This window comes from Panthera onca, chromosome D4, assembly GCF_046562875.1.
Source record: "Panthera onca isolate mPanOnc1 chromosome D4, mPanOnc1 haplotype 2, whole genome shotgun sequence".
NCBI lineage: Eukaryota > Metazoa > Chordata > Mammalia > Carnivora > Felidae > Panthera > Panthera onca.
The window spans coordinates 46,471,769-46,486,801 of record NC_138351.1 but is presented as its reverse complement, the minus strand read 5'-3'; the positions used below and the strand labels follow the sequence as shown (position 1 = coordinate 46,486,801).

Below are 15,033 nucleotides of genomic sequence, written 5' to 3'. Positions count from 1 at the left end.
ATACTTCTATAATCAGAAAAATATAATTTTTAAACTTAGAAAAATGAAAATAAGAAATGTGAAGAAATGTTTAATGTACTTGGAGTTTATCCTTTTTTCATCTTTTCTGTAAAAAAAAAAAATCAGCTCCAATCATTTCAAAGCTACTGAAGTTTTCTTTATAAGCAAGGAATTCCGGATGTAATTAGTAGTATTTGAATAGCATCAGTCAGCTATTTTATGATTGCCAAGAGAGAGATCAACTGCAGAAAATTATAAAGTGAAAGGATGAGAGGTGGAGTGTGTGAGGCTGCAGGCAGGGGAAATAGGGGGAGCAGTTAGGCAACATTTAGCTAATTACAAAGCAACAGAGTCAAAGGTAACAGAAGGCAGAAACCTTTTTTCAACAAGGCAAAGAGAAAAGCTTGTGCTTCTAGAAGGCAAACAGGGCAATACCATCTCAGCCTGTCAGAATTAGCGCCAAAAGACTCATACATCAATACTAGGTAAAAAATAAAGGAGGGATGCCTGGCTGGCTCAGTTGGTAAGAGTACACAACTCTTAATCTCTGGGTTGTGAGTTCAAGCCCCAGGCTGGGTGTGAAGCCTACTTAAAAAATAAACATAAATTAAAAAAAATAATAATAAAGGAACTATAGCAGAATTATCCCTAAAAGGTCAAAATGCAAAAGGATGGACAAATTTTACCTCAAAAATTAACTAAATGGCCCTGCCTTTGTAAAACTGTAATAGATTGAGAAAATGAAATCGATGCAAGCAAATGCCAGTTAAATTACATTTATTATATAGAGAGCCTATAACTTGGTATGAAAAAACAAAGCAACGCCAATAGGTATCATCACAAGGGTAAAAGACATGAACATTCAAACACAGGAAACACAGCTACTCAAAAGAAACCGCACAAATATTTAACCTTATTAATAAAGAAATGATTGGGATGCCATTTCTTGCTTATTCAATGCACAAAGTTTACATCAATTTCTACTTTTTCTATTTTCTAAATGTACTCAATGTGCTACTTTTAGTAATAAAAAATTAGTCATTTAAAAAAACATAGAAAGTATGAAATTTTCTGCCAATGCAGAAATCATAAAAAGCATTAAAATGAATCAACACTTGTATGGGCAGTAAGGTTCAGATCCCTGGAAGCCAATTCCTCTTGTCTTGGTTCCTGAGTTTTATTATGGGATTGTCAATAAAAAGATTGTTCCTGGTTTATACTATGACAACTTCCCAAGTGTAGGGATATACATATTCATATGTATGTCAAAGTACATATGTAAATTTTTTCTTCAGGTAGGCAATTATTCTAGGAAAGTACCTCTCCAGAATCACTCACTACATAAAGAGGACTCCTTTTGCTGAAAAAGTCTCACTAGGATCTCCCCATGTGATTCGCAACCAGGTGGGATGCCCTTGGTATTTTAAAGGCTGAACATGGACTTTAGTACTGCCTGAAAGACAGCAGAGTCCTAAGCTTTCTGTAGCTGGCTTCTTAGGGAATCTGAAGTTGGTCCTGTTCTTTAGACATAGCCAAAAGGACATTATTCTGATTCGACGCAGAACTGACTGTATCTCTCCTGCTCAAATCACAGCCTTGAGGCAGATCACACAAAGCTGGAGCAACCACCCCAAATCAAATGATCATGTTAGAATGACTGAGTTGGGAAACCGAACTTAAAATCCTATAGTTTTGTTCAGCATATTCCTTTCTCAGCTGTCTTCATGTAAGTTCTACCGAATAAAAAGGTAGAAAATAGCACAGCTTACATTTACTCAGCTAAACCAATTCTCAGAAACCTGAACTTTGCTAAATAACCTGTATAAAAGCAACTCCACAGAATTCACAAGCAGAAGAAGTAAAAGAAGTTTCATCTGAAGTGACAATTTAGTCAAATGACAAATTTGGTGGTCAATTTAATATGTTGTAGCCCTTATCTGTCTCAATTTAGTATGACTCTACAGACACTTATTCTCTGGTACTGAATTCCCATTTGAATATAAATAGCTGCTAGGTAGAACAAAAAATTAATTTAAAAACAATTTCCCTACAGATGAAGTATCAACTTAAAAATCAGATGTGCCTATGTGTGGACATACGAATGTATATACACATGTATGTATGCGTGTGTGTGCGCACACGACCTTATATTTTCTCTCTCCCTTTCCCTCTCCAGAGAGAAATACAAAACCCTGGCTTAGGGCTTTACTGTTTATTTCTAAGAAACTTCACGTATTCTGAATGCACTCACACGATCTGGTGAATTGGCAACGATGTCAAAAACTATATGAAAAAAGGGACGTAGGTAATAATATTTGGCGACCTTTTATTTTAGGTTAGAGCAGGCAGCCTCCCTTTGATGTTTTGAAGTCAAAGATGAAAACTCTCCACTTTGAAGCATAATGAACACAGTTACACATTTACTACGATCACCTACAATTTAACTTACACAACACCACAAAGACATCTAAAACAGTTCGCTACCTATCTTCTTACATCTGTTAAAACAGCTGGCTATGTTGAATACATTTTCACAATACATTTGTTAACCATATGATAAACACACTAAGCCAAACAATACAAATAACATCAGTTACCACTTATCTAATTAACTGTACCAATCGCTGTAAGAAGATAACAACTGAAGGGGAAGTGTGAGATCATCCATGATGCGCTGTAAAGGTATTACATTTTAGTCCTAAGAATGATCTGAAGGTGCTGAAAGAGGTGATTCTCTAGAAGGTGACCCAGGGTTTTCCTCAGGTGGAAAAACTGTGAGAGTACAAGCTCGAATGCCACCAAGAGACTCTGGAAGGTCAAAAACTTTATGCCACTCATCCTTCTCTGGGTCATATTTCTGGACAATTTCTACCATACAACGATTATTCCAAGAATATCCACCTACAACATAGATTTTATTTTCAAAGACGGCAACTCCAACATCACTTTGACCTCTTAACATAGCAGCAATTGGAGTCCACTGGTCCAGGGTTGGTGAATAGTATTCACAGCTTAGAACATCATCATAATCGCTTGTTCCTCTGAAGTGATTGCCACCAATGACATAGAGCTTGTCTCCAACTGTACACATGCAGTGCAGACCTCTGACTGTAGTCATTGGAGCCTTCTGTGCCCATTTGTCTGTATCTGGGTCAAAACACATAAGCTCATTTTGGAAAGTGTCATGAGTAATTCCTCCTGAAATATACATTAAGCCTCCATACACTGTTCCGGCATGGCCATAGTGCGGTTCACTCATCTTTGCAACATAGCTCCACTCATTCATCCTTGGGTTGTAACATTCTACTGTAGCCAGCTCACCAGCTGCACTGCGCCCACCAACAGCATATAAATGTCCCTTGAGAGCACTCAAGTGGAAGAATGTGCGCTTTTCGTTTAAAGATGCAACCTGCATCCATTTGTTATACCGAGGATCAAATCTAAAAACTGTATCGACAGCAGTCTTTCCTTTCGTGTCATAATTACTTTGACCACCAACTACATAAAGAAAGTTTCCAATGACAGCAATACCATGCTGGTAACGAGGAGCATCCATGGGGGCTAAAGATCTCCATTCTTGTGCCCTTTCGTCATACATCCGCAGTTCTTTACTGACAACCAGCTGCTGCCTCAAAACTCCTCCTAATGTGACCAAGTGCGTCGAGTCAGATCGAATGGCAGTTCTATCTGACTGCATCACTGGCTGCATGTATGGCATCATTTGGTAATTGCTAGCTTCTAAAAGCAAATTCACACAGGTATTGTCTGTTCTCATGAAATCTACTGTCTGCACGTAATTGATGAGATCCTGTGGTGTCATCAATGGAAATCGAATATTCTTCATTAATTTTGCAGCATAATCCATCCGAGGATCTTCCAACCTTAGCCAGCGACAGGCAGCCTTGAAGAGCTCAAGTTCAGTACAGTGCTTAAGACTATTACTGGAAAGCACAAAGGCAAGCCGTTCAAAAGGGAGTTTTAGAAACTCTCCAGTACTCAATAATGCAGGAAAATTCTTCAGGATGAAATTATTGACATACTTATCCACTTCTATGAGATTGTAGGTGTTAGCAATTCGTCCAACTTCAACGCAGTTATCTAAAGAGACTCCCGAAATAAGAAATACTTTACAGAAGTCCAAAACAGGTAAGATTTGTAAAAAGCTGGCAGCTTCAAGAGTGTCCTGAAGGTTGTCCATATTAAGAGAAAGTTTTGCAGTATAAATAAAATCAATTATTTTCTTCAGACCAACCTTGTTCACCCCATGAAGCTTAATGCACATTAGATCTTGTTCTTTCATTCCACCCGTGAACATAGCCTTGAAATAATCGCTAGCAGACGCCATCATAGCTCTGTGAACGGGGAAGATTTCATCTCCATCACCCGGTACCAGTGTCACATCGCAAAGCAATCCTTCTATTCTAAGCTGATCAAAGCCTTGCAATACCACCGAACTGTGAGTATTGCTGGTAAAAAAACGTGTGGTTCCTGCCTTGCAAGGCTGCAAATGGGCGGAGACGCCCATTTCGCCGTTACCAAGAGACACTTTCATGTGTGAAAGCCTTCCTTTTGCACAGATCTGTGCCGGAGAAAGAAGTTATAATCTGAAAGCTTTCAAGGAAACGAGGCTGTCCAAAGAGCCGGGGAGCTCGCTTTCCTTATCAAGGGCAAGCAGTCCCTGCGGCACCCCTCAGATCACACCAGTCAGTCATCCACTGAAAACTGTCCGATAGCAGGACCACAAAGGGCTGTGGACCTCAAATCTGACTATCATGCAGATGATTCATCACCAGAAAGCTGTTAAGTGACCCGGTTCACCTGGTCCGTCCGGCCTGCGCTGCCGCTCCTCCAGCAGTTCCGCTCCGGGCCAAGGGGGAGGCGCCGCCACGTACTGCGGCTCGCTTGGCGGCGAGGCCGGCCACCTCAGCGAGCGGCCCGCGGCGCCCTCCGCTGTCACCAGAGCGTCGCGGCGGCTACGGAGAGCGGTGTTAGGACGAGGGCCTGGAACGAGGGCCTGGCTTGAGCCCGGGCCTGGAACAAGGGCCTAGCCCCGGACGCCGAGCCGCTCCTTCCGGAAAGGCCTCGTCCCAGGATCCCCAGGGCTAGGAGCGGCCGCGGCAGCTACTGCGGCTGCGCAGCCGTCCGACCTCGTCAGTGGGCGGACGTATGGGGGATGGGGAGGAAGGACGGGGGAGACGCAAAGGGCGGGGGTTGGGGAGGAGGAGGGGTGTGGTGTGGGCGCGAGCAGGGCCTCTCGGGGTCGCTGCGGGGGTGGGATTCAATGGGCCGGAACGGGTGCAGGTATGTTACGCTGCGCGTGTGGTATAAACGTGTGGCGGCCTCCGAGCTCTCCTCCTCAATTCGTACTTTTTCTTTAAGATTTGTACTTCCTGGCTTCTGCCTTTGGAATAACAATGAAATGCGGCTTTTGTATGAATTGAAAAGAAATGGGGCAGTAGAGAGGGCGGAGGAGGAAGATGCTTAACACTGTGCCTCAATAAAGCACGTTAGCTGTGATTCCTATCCGGCACAACATAATAACACCTCAATTATAACTTGGGTTCATATTTTCAAATTACTAATCACTTGAAACATACATCGTGTGTCTCTCAGTAACCAAACTGTGACCCCGCTATGTGAATAACGTAGCCTAAATTTTGTCCTCAAAATGCAATTCCATCATCAGTAATTGTTTCCCGCTCACACATCTTTACGTGGCTATACAACTTTCCAATGAATATACATACTATAGTTTCCTTTGCCCATTATTTGCTCCTGAATATATATAACTTATTGTACTTCATTCTTTTATAGTCTCTAATAAACTTATAAAATCTAGGCACAAAACTTTCCCCCGTTTTTGGATAAATCCTAAGGATGGGACTCAAGACATGTAAAAATGTTCCCAAAATGTGGTCACCAGCAATGTTTGTGCATTTCCCCTCTATTTATTTTTCCCTTTATGAATATTTTTATTAACTTGAATTTCTTTCGTAGTAAACTTAAATTTTGGCATATGAATAAATGTACATTGTGACACAATTTCTTCCAACACTTTCCACAGTCTGAAGGGATTCATGTCTTTTAAATCTGTCTAGTTTCTTTATGCATATGCGAACTAGTAAGAATATAACATTTTATTATACTCTATTTTCATGTAAAAGATAGCAACCTATAGTCACTGTTCTGCACCTCCTTTTTTTTTCACTTGGAGATCTTCCCATATTTGTAAATAGAGAACTTTATATTGTTTCCCTATAAATGGTTGTATCATAAATTATTTAACCAATCCCCTACTGATGGACAGTTAGCTGGTTCCAATCGTTTTCTTTTGTTTCAGTAGATGGCAGCAAGTTCCAGAGGGTTCAGACTGCCAGTGGCCTCCACCAGATGCTCCAGCATATCTTAAACATGTTCAGCATAAGAGGTTGGTTGGATTGAGACTGACCTGAAAATATTCTTTACTGGACTTCATCAGCATTGGGAAGTCTTGGAAACCTGCTTGGTGCAGGAGTTGGCGATAGAAAGACTCCCCTGAGCAATGAAGACTCCATACTGGCTGTGAAGAAGGACTTCTAAGGAATCAGTCTCTATCTGAAAAAGGAAGAATAGAGCTACTATTTTGACAGCTGTCAGAGCAAGAAATGATGAGATCTCTTTATTATCAAGTTTGCAAGAATGATTAAGAGCTAAGGAAACAGACCTATGCTCTTTTATTTGTTTGTTTATTTATTTAGAGAAAGAGGAGAGAGCTAGTAGGGTAGAGGGGCAGAGGGAGAGAGAAAGAATCTTTAAGCAGGCTCCACACACAGCGCAGAACCCAATGTGGGGCTCGATTCCATGACCCTGGGATCATGACCTGAGCTGAAATCAAGAGTGGGTCTCTTAACCAACTGTGCCACCCAGGTGCCCCAGACCTGTGCTCTTAATAAAACAATTAGTATGGAGGTGCTTGGGTGGCTCAATTGGATAAGCGTCAGGACTCTTGATTTCAGCTTAGGTCATGATCTCAAGGTTCATGAGATCAATCCCTGTGTCTGGTTGTCTGCTGACAGCACAGAGCCTGCTTGGGATTCTCTCTTTCTCTCTGCCCCTCCCCAGATCTCACATGCACTCCCCCCGCCTCAAAATACATAAATGAACATTTAGTAAAAACAATTACTATGGACAGATACACTTCATCATACTCCCACATGTTTAGTCATTTTGAAAGATTTCATCATGAAATAAATCAAATGTGTCACATTTATTGATAGTATTAAGCAACTATAAAGTCAATTCATGTACTTACCTTTTTTATTATATTTATTGTTTTCAATATTTTTGCTTGTATGCTGTTATGCTCACCTGTACATTATATTAGTTATACAGTGGTCACCTTTATATTTTTAAATTATTCTCTTTGTTCTGTTTAAAGTTTTACTTTCAAATCTTTTTGTATTGGTTTATTTTTAGTAAATAAATACCAAGACTGTTTTTGTAGCTTAATTAAAGGTACAGTTCATCCATTCATTTCATCCAAACTACATGTAATACTTAAGTCTCTAAATCATAGGCGCTATGCCTGCCTTCAAGATAAAAAGCTGAATAAAGAAAACCAAGTGCCATCCCTCTTGGAACTTTTCCTTTTTGTTGGAAGGAAACATGAAAGTCTTAAGCAATCAGTTAATTAATTTCAACTACATTATAGACTAACACAGAAAGCAAAAGAAAAGTAGCATCTATCACCAGAAACTGGAGGATGCAAAAATACTAAGCCCTGATATCTGTTGCACAGTTCTAGAATTTGCAGAGTGCTATGGCTAGAAATGTTAACTTGGGAGCTGAAGTATACCTGGTCCCTAAATGCTAAGGAATGAATGAGGTCTTTTAGACATAGAAAATAGAAAGCCTACCACAAATTGAACCATAGGGACCTTCACAATTTCATGGGGGAAGAGAATAAGGAGCCTGAGAACGACACTGGAATGGAGGCAGCACAATAGGAGGACAAGCAGGAGACAAGGGTGATGAGAGGTGTTTAAGGCAAGAGATATGTCAAAAGGTGATGTCTTATCTTCAGGGAAAGTGAGGTTTGGCAGAATTTGTGCCCCAGAATCCAGATCAGAGTGTATTGACTGAGGGTAAATAAGATAAGAGGTATTGGAGACAGAGTGGATAGAAACTATTGACTGAGGGTAAATAAGATAAGAGGTATTGGAGACAGAGTGGATAGAAACTTTTCTTGAGAAGGTTTATCTGTGAAGGAAAGAAGAGAAATAGGGAAGGACCTGAAAGGAAAAAAATTGGGATAATAAAAAGATAAATTAAAAATTTTTCAAAATCAGGTGCAACCTTTTTACAAACATTTTGGGGGATAGAGTTCCAGGAATGGGTGTAGTGGCACCAAGCGTATAAAATCAATATTTTATTTCTTTTAAATAATTGCTTATTTAATAGGCTAAAATGTCAGGCATCACTGTTCAATCATGTTTACGTACTCGTGGGCTAGAATGTTCTTTCATTTGCTTTGTTTGCTAGTTTTAGTTCTCTTTATTTGGGTTTCATTTTACGACATTAACTAGTTTTGTACTGTCCTGATGAATTTTGTTTTTATATATCCTTACTTCTGAAAAGTGGGTATAAACCTCATGCAGATTGTGGCTACAGTCCTATAATGTACCTCTTTGTCAGTTTCATATTTACAAATAACAGCCCATTTTCTTTATATTTTCTCTGAGTGCCGGTGTGTTGAATGTGTAGAACACCAGTACTCTCCGTCCTCATTCCTCCATAGATCTTATGAATTATCAGTTCCCATTTATGTTTTAAATACTTCACATTTCTTTCTTCTTCTTCTTTTTTTTTTTTTTTTTGAAGTCTATTTATTTTGGGAGAGACCACACGTGTGCACAAGTGGGGGAGGGTCAGAGAAGAGAGAGAGGCAGAGAGAGAGGGAAGAGAGAGAATCCCAAGCAGGCTCTGCACCATCCTTGTGGAGCCTGATGCGAGGCGAACTCAGGAACCTCGAGATCATGACCTGAGCTGAAATCAAGGGTCAGATGCTCAACCAACTGAGCCACCCAGGTGCCCCCCTTCACATTTTTTTCTATATTCCATTAGAATTTTGTTTATTTTTATCTATGATTTGAGAGGAGCATCTAAATCAATGTGTCTAGATTGCCAGGCATTTATCCCATTACCATTTACTGGAAAGCTCTTTTCTTCTGTATTAACATCTAATTCTAAACTTAATTACTACTGATAATATGACCATATCTGGGATTGTTTTCTTCATTGTTCTGGCCACCTGAGTTCCCTTACTGTCACCATGTTTACATGTGTTGTAACTGTATTATAATCCAATTCCTTGTCTGGTAAAGCTAGATATGTAAAAATGTTTCCTGTTCTATTCTTCGATATTTTTGCTTGGTTATCTTTCCTGATTAACTTCTGAATTGTTCTACAGAGGTCAGCATGGGTCTTATAAAAATCATGAAATTTTAGGGGCGCCTGGGTGGCTCAGTCGGTTGAGCGTCCGACTTCAGCTCAGGTCACGATCTCGCGGTCCGTGAGTTCGAGCCCCGCGTCGGGCTCTGGGCTGATGGCTCAGAGCCTGGAGCCTGCTTCCATTCTGTGTCTCCCCCTCTCTCTGCCCCTCCCCTGTTCATGCTCTGTCTCTCTCTGTCTCAAAAATAAATAAAACGTTAAAAAAATTTAAAAAAAAATCATGAAATTTTATAATGTTACCATAACCATCCTGCAGTGAATATAAAATTCTGAGAAACTTCCTTCACCAGATGGGCAAATGAAGCTTCATTAGCGAATTTCTCTTTCACAAAAATCTAAGGTAGGGAACAAAGAATAGATTAAAGCATCAGAAAGTACAAATGTAACCACTAAAAAGAGAAGCCCAAGGAAAAAGAGAAAGAGTAATTTTTCAAGTAAAAAAAAAATCGATTAAAAAACCAGAAATCCAACGTAAAGAATCACCCATAACTCACTAGGGGAGATTCAACTTGCAGATTCTATGCAGGGTTCTGCATGGAACACCCCTTCTGCTCAGAAACTACTCAGCTTCCCAAGTTGTGGTTTTCTCAAATGGAAAATGGAGTAAAAAATATTTGTAGAGCTGACATAAGTACATTTAAAGGCTCTTAGCCACCCCTTCCTTGGGGTTAGCACTTAATAAGTGGTAGCTATTTTCTTCATTTTCTCCATTACATGTCTTTTCCTATAAACTGGTTTGAAACTATGCCATCTCTCTCTTGATAGCTGACAAGTCAGCTGAGTTCTAGCAATAAACCTGAAGAAAATAAGCGGGCATCGCATCAAAGACGTGTTTGATTTCTGTGCAGTCAGCACAGTCAGCGTCTTACATCAGTATCTGAAATTGGGAGGAGGCTCCTAGCCCAGGATGGGGAAGATGTACCTGATTCTTTTGCTGATTCCAGCACCTGATACCTCTCCCTCCTTTCCTGGATCTATTATTCCCTTACCTCCATTTTCACACAAGTTTCCTTCTTCATTCAGCTCGTCACTTACCGGGGAGCCCTCCTCCCGTGCTCCCCTTCCTCACACTGCCCTTTCAGTACAGCAGCTCCCTGTTCTGTTGTGGTTTCTGGCTGAAAGGTTTCCCAGATGAACACAAAGAAATAGTTGAATGATATTTCCAGATTTTGTAAAAAAAACATATGTAAGAGAAGTCTTCCTTTTTTATGTCGAATACGTTTGAAGAATGAGGGCAGCCAGCCCATGTAGTTCAAAGGAAACAGAAAGCAGGATGCAGTCACTGTGTGAGCTAATAAAGCTCTGGCAGGAAGAGCCCGCGATGGCCAAGTACGACAGGGCCAGACACCAAGTCTGTGGAGGGCAGGCTTTTCTGGTCTGTGTAGATGTGCCTCTTTGGGGGGAATTTTCCTCTGGAACTGATAAGAGGCTCTTTCCTAGCAGAAATTGATCCTCATATTAGGAATAAGCCTCATGCCATAGCTTTCATTACAGAAGATGAGTCTTCACCTTTAAGCAGGGCCTGGCACTTTTGGGCCTGAGGGAGCTATAGTGAGAGCAAGAGGGTGCAAAATGTTTCCTTTCTCCAACCTGGTGTGCAAACTCAGGGCCCCTGATTAATGACCCGCTCCTCGTACTGTCTGACGCTAGGAGGTGGGTACGGCCTGAAAATCTGAGGGTAAAAACTGCAAAGGTATTTTGAGGACAATCTCATATTTGATGGTGCATTAAATTTCTCAGTTAATAGTAAATTTCCAGTTTCACAAATTCATTTTTTATACCCGATTTCTTGACTTTATAATTAGGAAAATCTATTCATCAAAACTTTGCATCAGGATTGCAACATCCCTTTCTAACTCTGACACAGTAGTAAAAGAGAGCAGTCCTGCTCCAGGTTTGTCTGGAAACTTCCTAGTCACCCCTGGTGAAAAGCCCAGCTAATTATCACATCTTCACTGAACCCTGAAGACTAATCCCTTGGCAGAGTTCTTAACTCACAACGCTGAATGCCTACGGTTGCTGCATGGCTGTTTTTACGGCACTAATTACCCTATATTCCTCTTTTGTTGTGTCCTGTTCCTGGAAGATGAGAGCCCCTTGAAGGAGAGGACTTTACTTGATTCATCTCAGAGTGGGTATTGACGAATGACTCTCATGACTGTTACCTGCTGTTCACTATGACAGCACCTAATTAAAACGCACTGAAACCTTCTGTTTGTCCTTGCGTTAAATCTGTTTCTTGGTAGATTCCCCAAGCGAAAAGTACGTTGTTATGAGTGAAACACAGAACCTTGTGATTAAGATAAAACACCTAGTAGGGTGCCTGGGTGGCTCAGTTGGTTGAGTGTCCAACTCTTGGTTTCGGCTCAGGTCGTGAACTCCTGCTTCATGAGTTCAAGCCCCGCCTCGGGCTCTGGGCTGTCAGCGCAGAGCCTGCTTGGGATTCTTTCTCTCCCTCTCTCTGCCCCTCCTCTGCTCACACTCTCCCTCTCAAAAAACAAAAAACAAAGATAAAACACCTAGAATGCATGCATTCAGTGACTGAAAAATATACCAAGACCAAATAACAGTTAAGGAAAATAGGTTTCAAATCACACTGGCTGCATCAGATGACTGGGTTATCTTTGCTGATGTGAATAAATAATATCTAAACACTCCCTGGAGGGAGTATGGATGACTGGTCAGAGAGCTCATTTATCACACTATTCTCACATCGAACATGTTAATCTGCGAAAGTAGAGAAACCAAGGAGAGTCTAGACAAGGATGGCCTTCTCAGTAAAGGGCTGTGTAGCACCTTGACCTGTCCCCATTCTGCTCCCGGATGTACTCTGAACCTCCCATCTCCTGCAGGGACCTGTACAAGTTCCTTTTTGAGGCTACTTTTCTGGAGCAGTTACAGCCACCAAGGAAGCAGGCATTCTTTCCCATGTGGGACCTGGGGAAGACTGTTCTCTTTGGGATCCACTGGGGCGTTAACTCTGATCTCTTTATCTCTGACCCCTCCCTGCCCACTGGACCATTTTACCTCTCACTTTCCATTTTATCACCACCACCAAGGGGTGCCTTTCTTCCTCCAAATCCATTTATCACCGGATCCCATAATATTCAAGGATCATTCTGACCCCACCACTTGCCTTTTACTTTCGACACAGAGCATGCAAAGCTACCAGAACCTACTCCCCACCATGTCTTTCAACACTACCCCCTCACTTGACCTACACTTCCCACGTCCATTTTCCCCTCTTCAGTTACCTGTGTTTCAAGGACAAACTCCACGCCAAGGTTGCAGAGTCCCTGGGAAGAACCCCCCAAGCAGGTCAGAGAGAAGAGATTATCACAAGAAATTCAGTCCCTAAACTGGATAGCTCTTTCCCTACACCTTCACCTATGGCAAAGGAAGGCCAGATGGCCATGTGAGGGGGCCCCTCTAAGACTTCTCATAGGTTTGTAGAATCAGGCCCCCAGCCACCATCAGCCTTACCGGGACCTATGGAAAACATGGTATACAGTATTCAGAAATGGTTGTCTGCATAGACCAGAACAGTCCACGAGAAGAGAAACTCCACATAGTCTTCTGCCCTATATATTACGTTACTGTACACACACACACGCACACACACACACACGCACACACATGAAATCTCGCCATTTGCAACAACATAGATGGAATGAGAGTATATTATGCTAAGAAAAATAAGTCAGAGAAAGACAAGTATATGATTTCACTCATATGTGGAATTTAAAAAACTTAACAGATGATCATAGGGGAGAAGAAGGAAAAATAAGATAGAAACAGAGAGGGAGGCAAACCGTAAGAGACTCTTAAATACAGGGAACAAACAGAATTGATGCGGGTGGGGTAAATGGGTGATGGGCATTAAGGAGGGCACTTGTTGGGATGCGCACAAGGGGGCAGCCTCCTGGGTTCTCTTCCTGAGGCCAAGACTACACCGTATGTTAACTGGAGGGGGAAAAAAAGCTGAAACTTGACATGTATGCATATGTATAGAATATGGATCTACAAAGATATATGTCAAATTATTTATAGTGTTTTATACAGGGAGTTTGGTAGCAGTCTTCCACTATTTACATACTGTTAAACATTTTTTAATAATGAAAACATGTTTCATAATTAAAGAAAAGCTGAGCTGTTTAAATGCACTGGATGTGAGAGTGGGTCACCTAACACCATTAAAAGGAATCTTGTGATGAAAAAATATATATACGACCACAGAAACAAGGCCGACCGAGGAGCTAAATAAGTAAAAAGAATGTGACGGGAAGAAAAGAATATTCTACCATCCAATCACTGCCTCCTCACCACTTGCAGCAATTAGCTCTTCAGTCTCTAGAAGATATTTGTTCTTCTTGATTGTACAAAAATGGAAAAACTACCCTTTTACTTTATTATTCCTTCTTATAAAAGTTTTTTTTCTCTTCCTTTTGCTTCTTTTGGATGGTCGTACTCAAAGTTTCATCCTGGTCCACAAGTTGCAAAAAGGCACAACAGGACTGTGCTGGGCAAAGTACACTTGGGGAACAGTGGCCCTATGATGTTTATTAGAAGCAATTTATGGATGTGATAGTTGTCTCTGATTGAGGGCATTACAGTTACAGAGGGGATCGCTGAATGGGGCATCGTTGAAATAGAGGGAATGGGAAAGATGTGGATATTGGGAAGCCAAGGGTGGGATGGAGTAACCACATTATCTGTTTTCACAGCTCTTCTAGAACTGCCCTTCAGCTATGACGTCAGGATCTAGAAGCTGTATTGCTGTTGCCAATTAGATAGCTATTCTTAAAAAATTTGACTCAATGGGTGTCTGGGTGGCTCATTTGGTTGAGTGTCCAACTCTTGATTTTGGCTTAGGTCATGATCCCACCATCATGGGATTTGGCTCCACGCTGAGTGTGGACCCTACTTAAGATTCTCACAATCTCTCTCTCTCTCTCTCTCTCTCCCCCCCCCCACCTCTCTCCCCTGCTCACCTAATTAAAAAAAAAAAAAAGCACTCTCTAATTAAAAAAAAATTGACTCAAGAAAGCCACAACCTTAAACTTAGGAGCTAAGTCACATTAACGACAATGTTCTGAGGTTGTTAGAGTTTATGTCGTTCTTACCTCTTCTCAAGTTTTACTGTTTAACCTTTACTTGGATTCTATGAAATATCATTATATTCCTGTAATTACCCTGCATATTGATGCAGATTGTCACATTGTCCTAGGGGCATATTATGTGTATTTTTTGAGGACAAATCATGATGTCCCTTTAATAATAAAAATATAATTTAAAAATGTTTTATCATAGGGACTCCTCAGTGGCTAAGTTGTTTAAGTACCTGACTTTGACTCAGGTCATGATCTCACAGTTTATGGGTTCAAGTCCTGCATTGGGCTCTGTGTGGATGATTCAGAGCCTGGAGACTGCTTCCGATTCTGTGTCTCCCTCTCTCTCTGCCCCTCCCCCGCTTGTGCTGTCAAAAATAAACATTAAAAAAATATTTTATCATAGATTCTTATCCATCTTAAAATCTCTATTACA

General features: G+C 41.1%; 1 protein-coding gene across 1 annotated transcript; it reads right to left on the bottom strand.

Moving 5' to 3' along the window:
• Positions 1-760: 760 nt before the first annotated feature.
• KLHL9 (kelch like family member 9) lies at positions 761-5,400 on the bottom strand. The gene has a single exon (XM_060609674.3). The coding sequence runs from the start codon at positions 4,550-4,552 to the stop codon at positions 2,699-2,701; it is 1,854 nt and encodes a 617-aa protein (XP_060465657.1). The 5' UTR covers positions 4,553-5,400; the 3' UTR covers positions 761-2,698.
• Between the last annotated feature and the right edge of the window lie 9,633 nt (positions 5,401-15,033).

Excerpts from the sequence above, each read along its gene's own strand:
- KLHL9 (XM_060609674.3), bottom strand. The coding sequence starts at position 4,552 with ATGAAAGTGTCTCTTGGTAACGGCGAAATGGGCGTCTCCGCCCATTTG.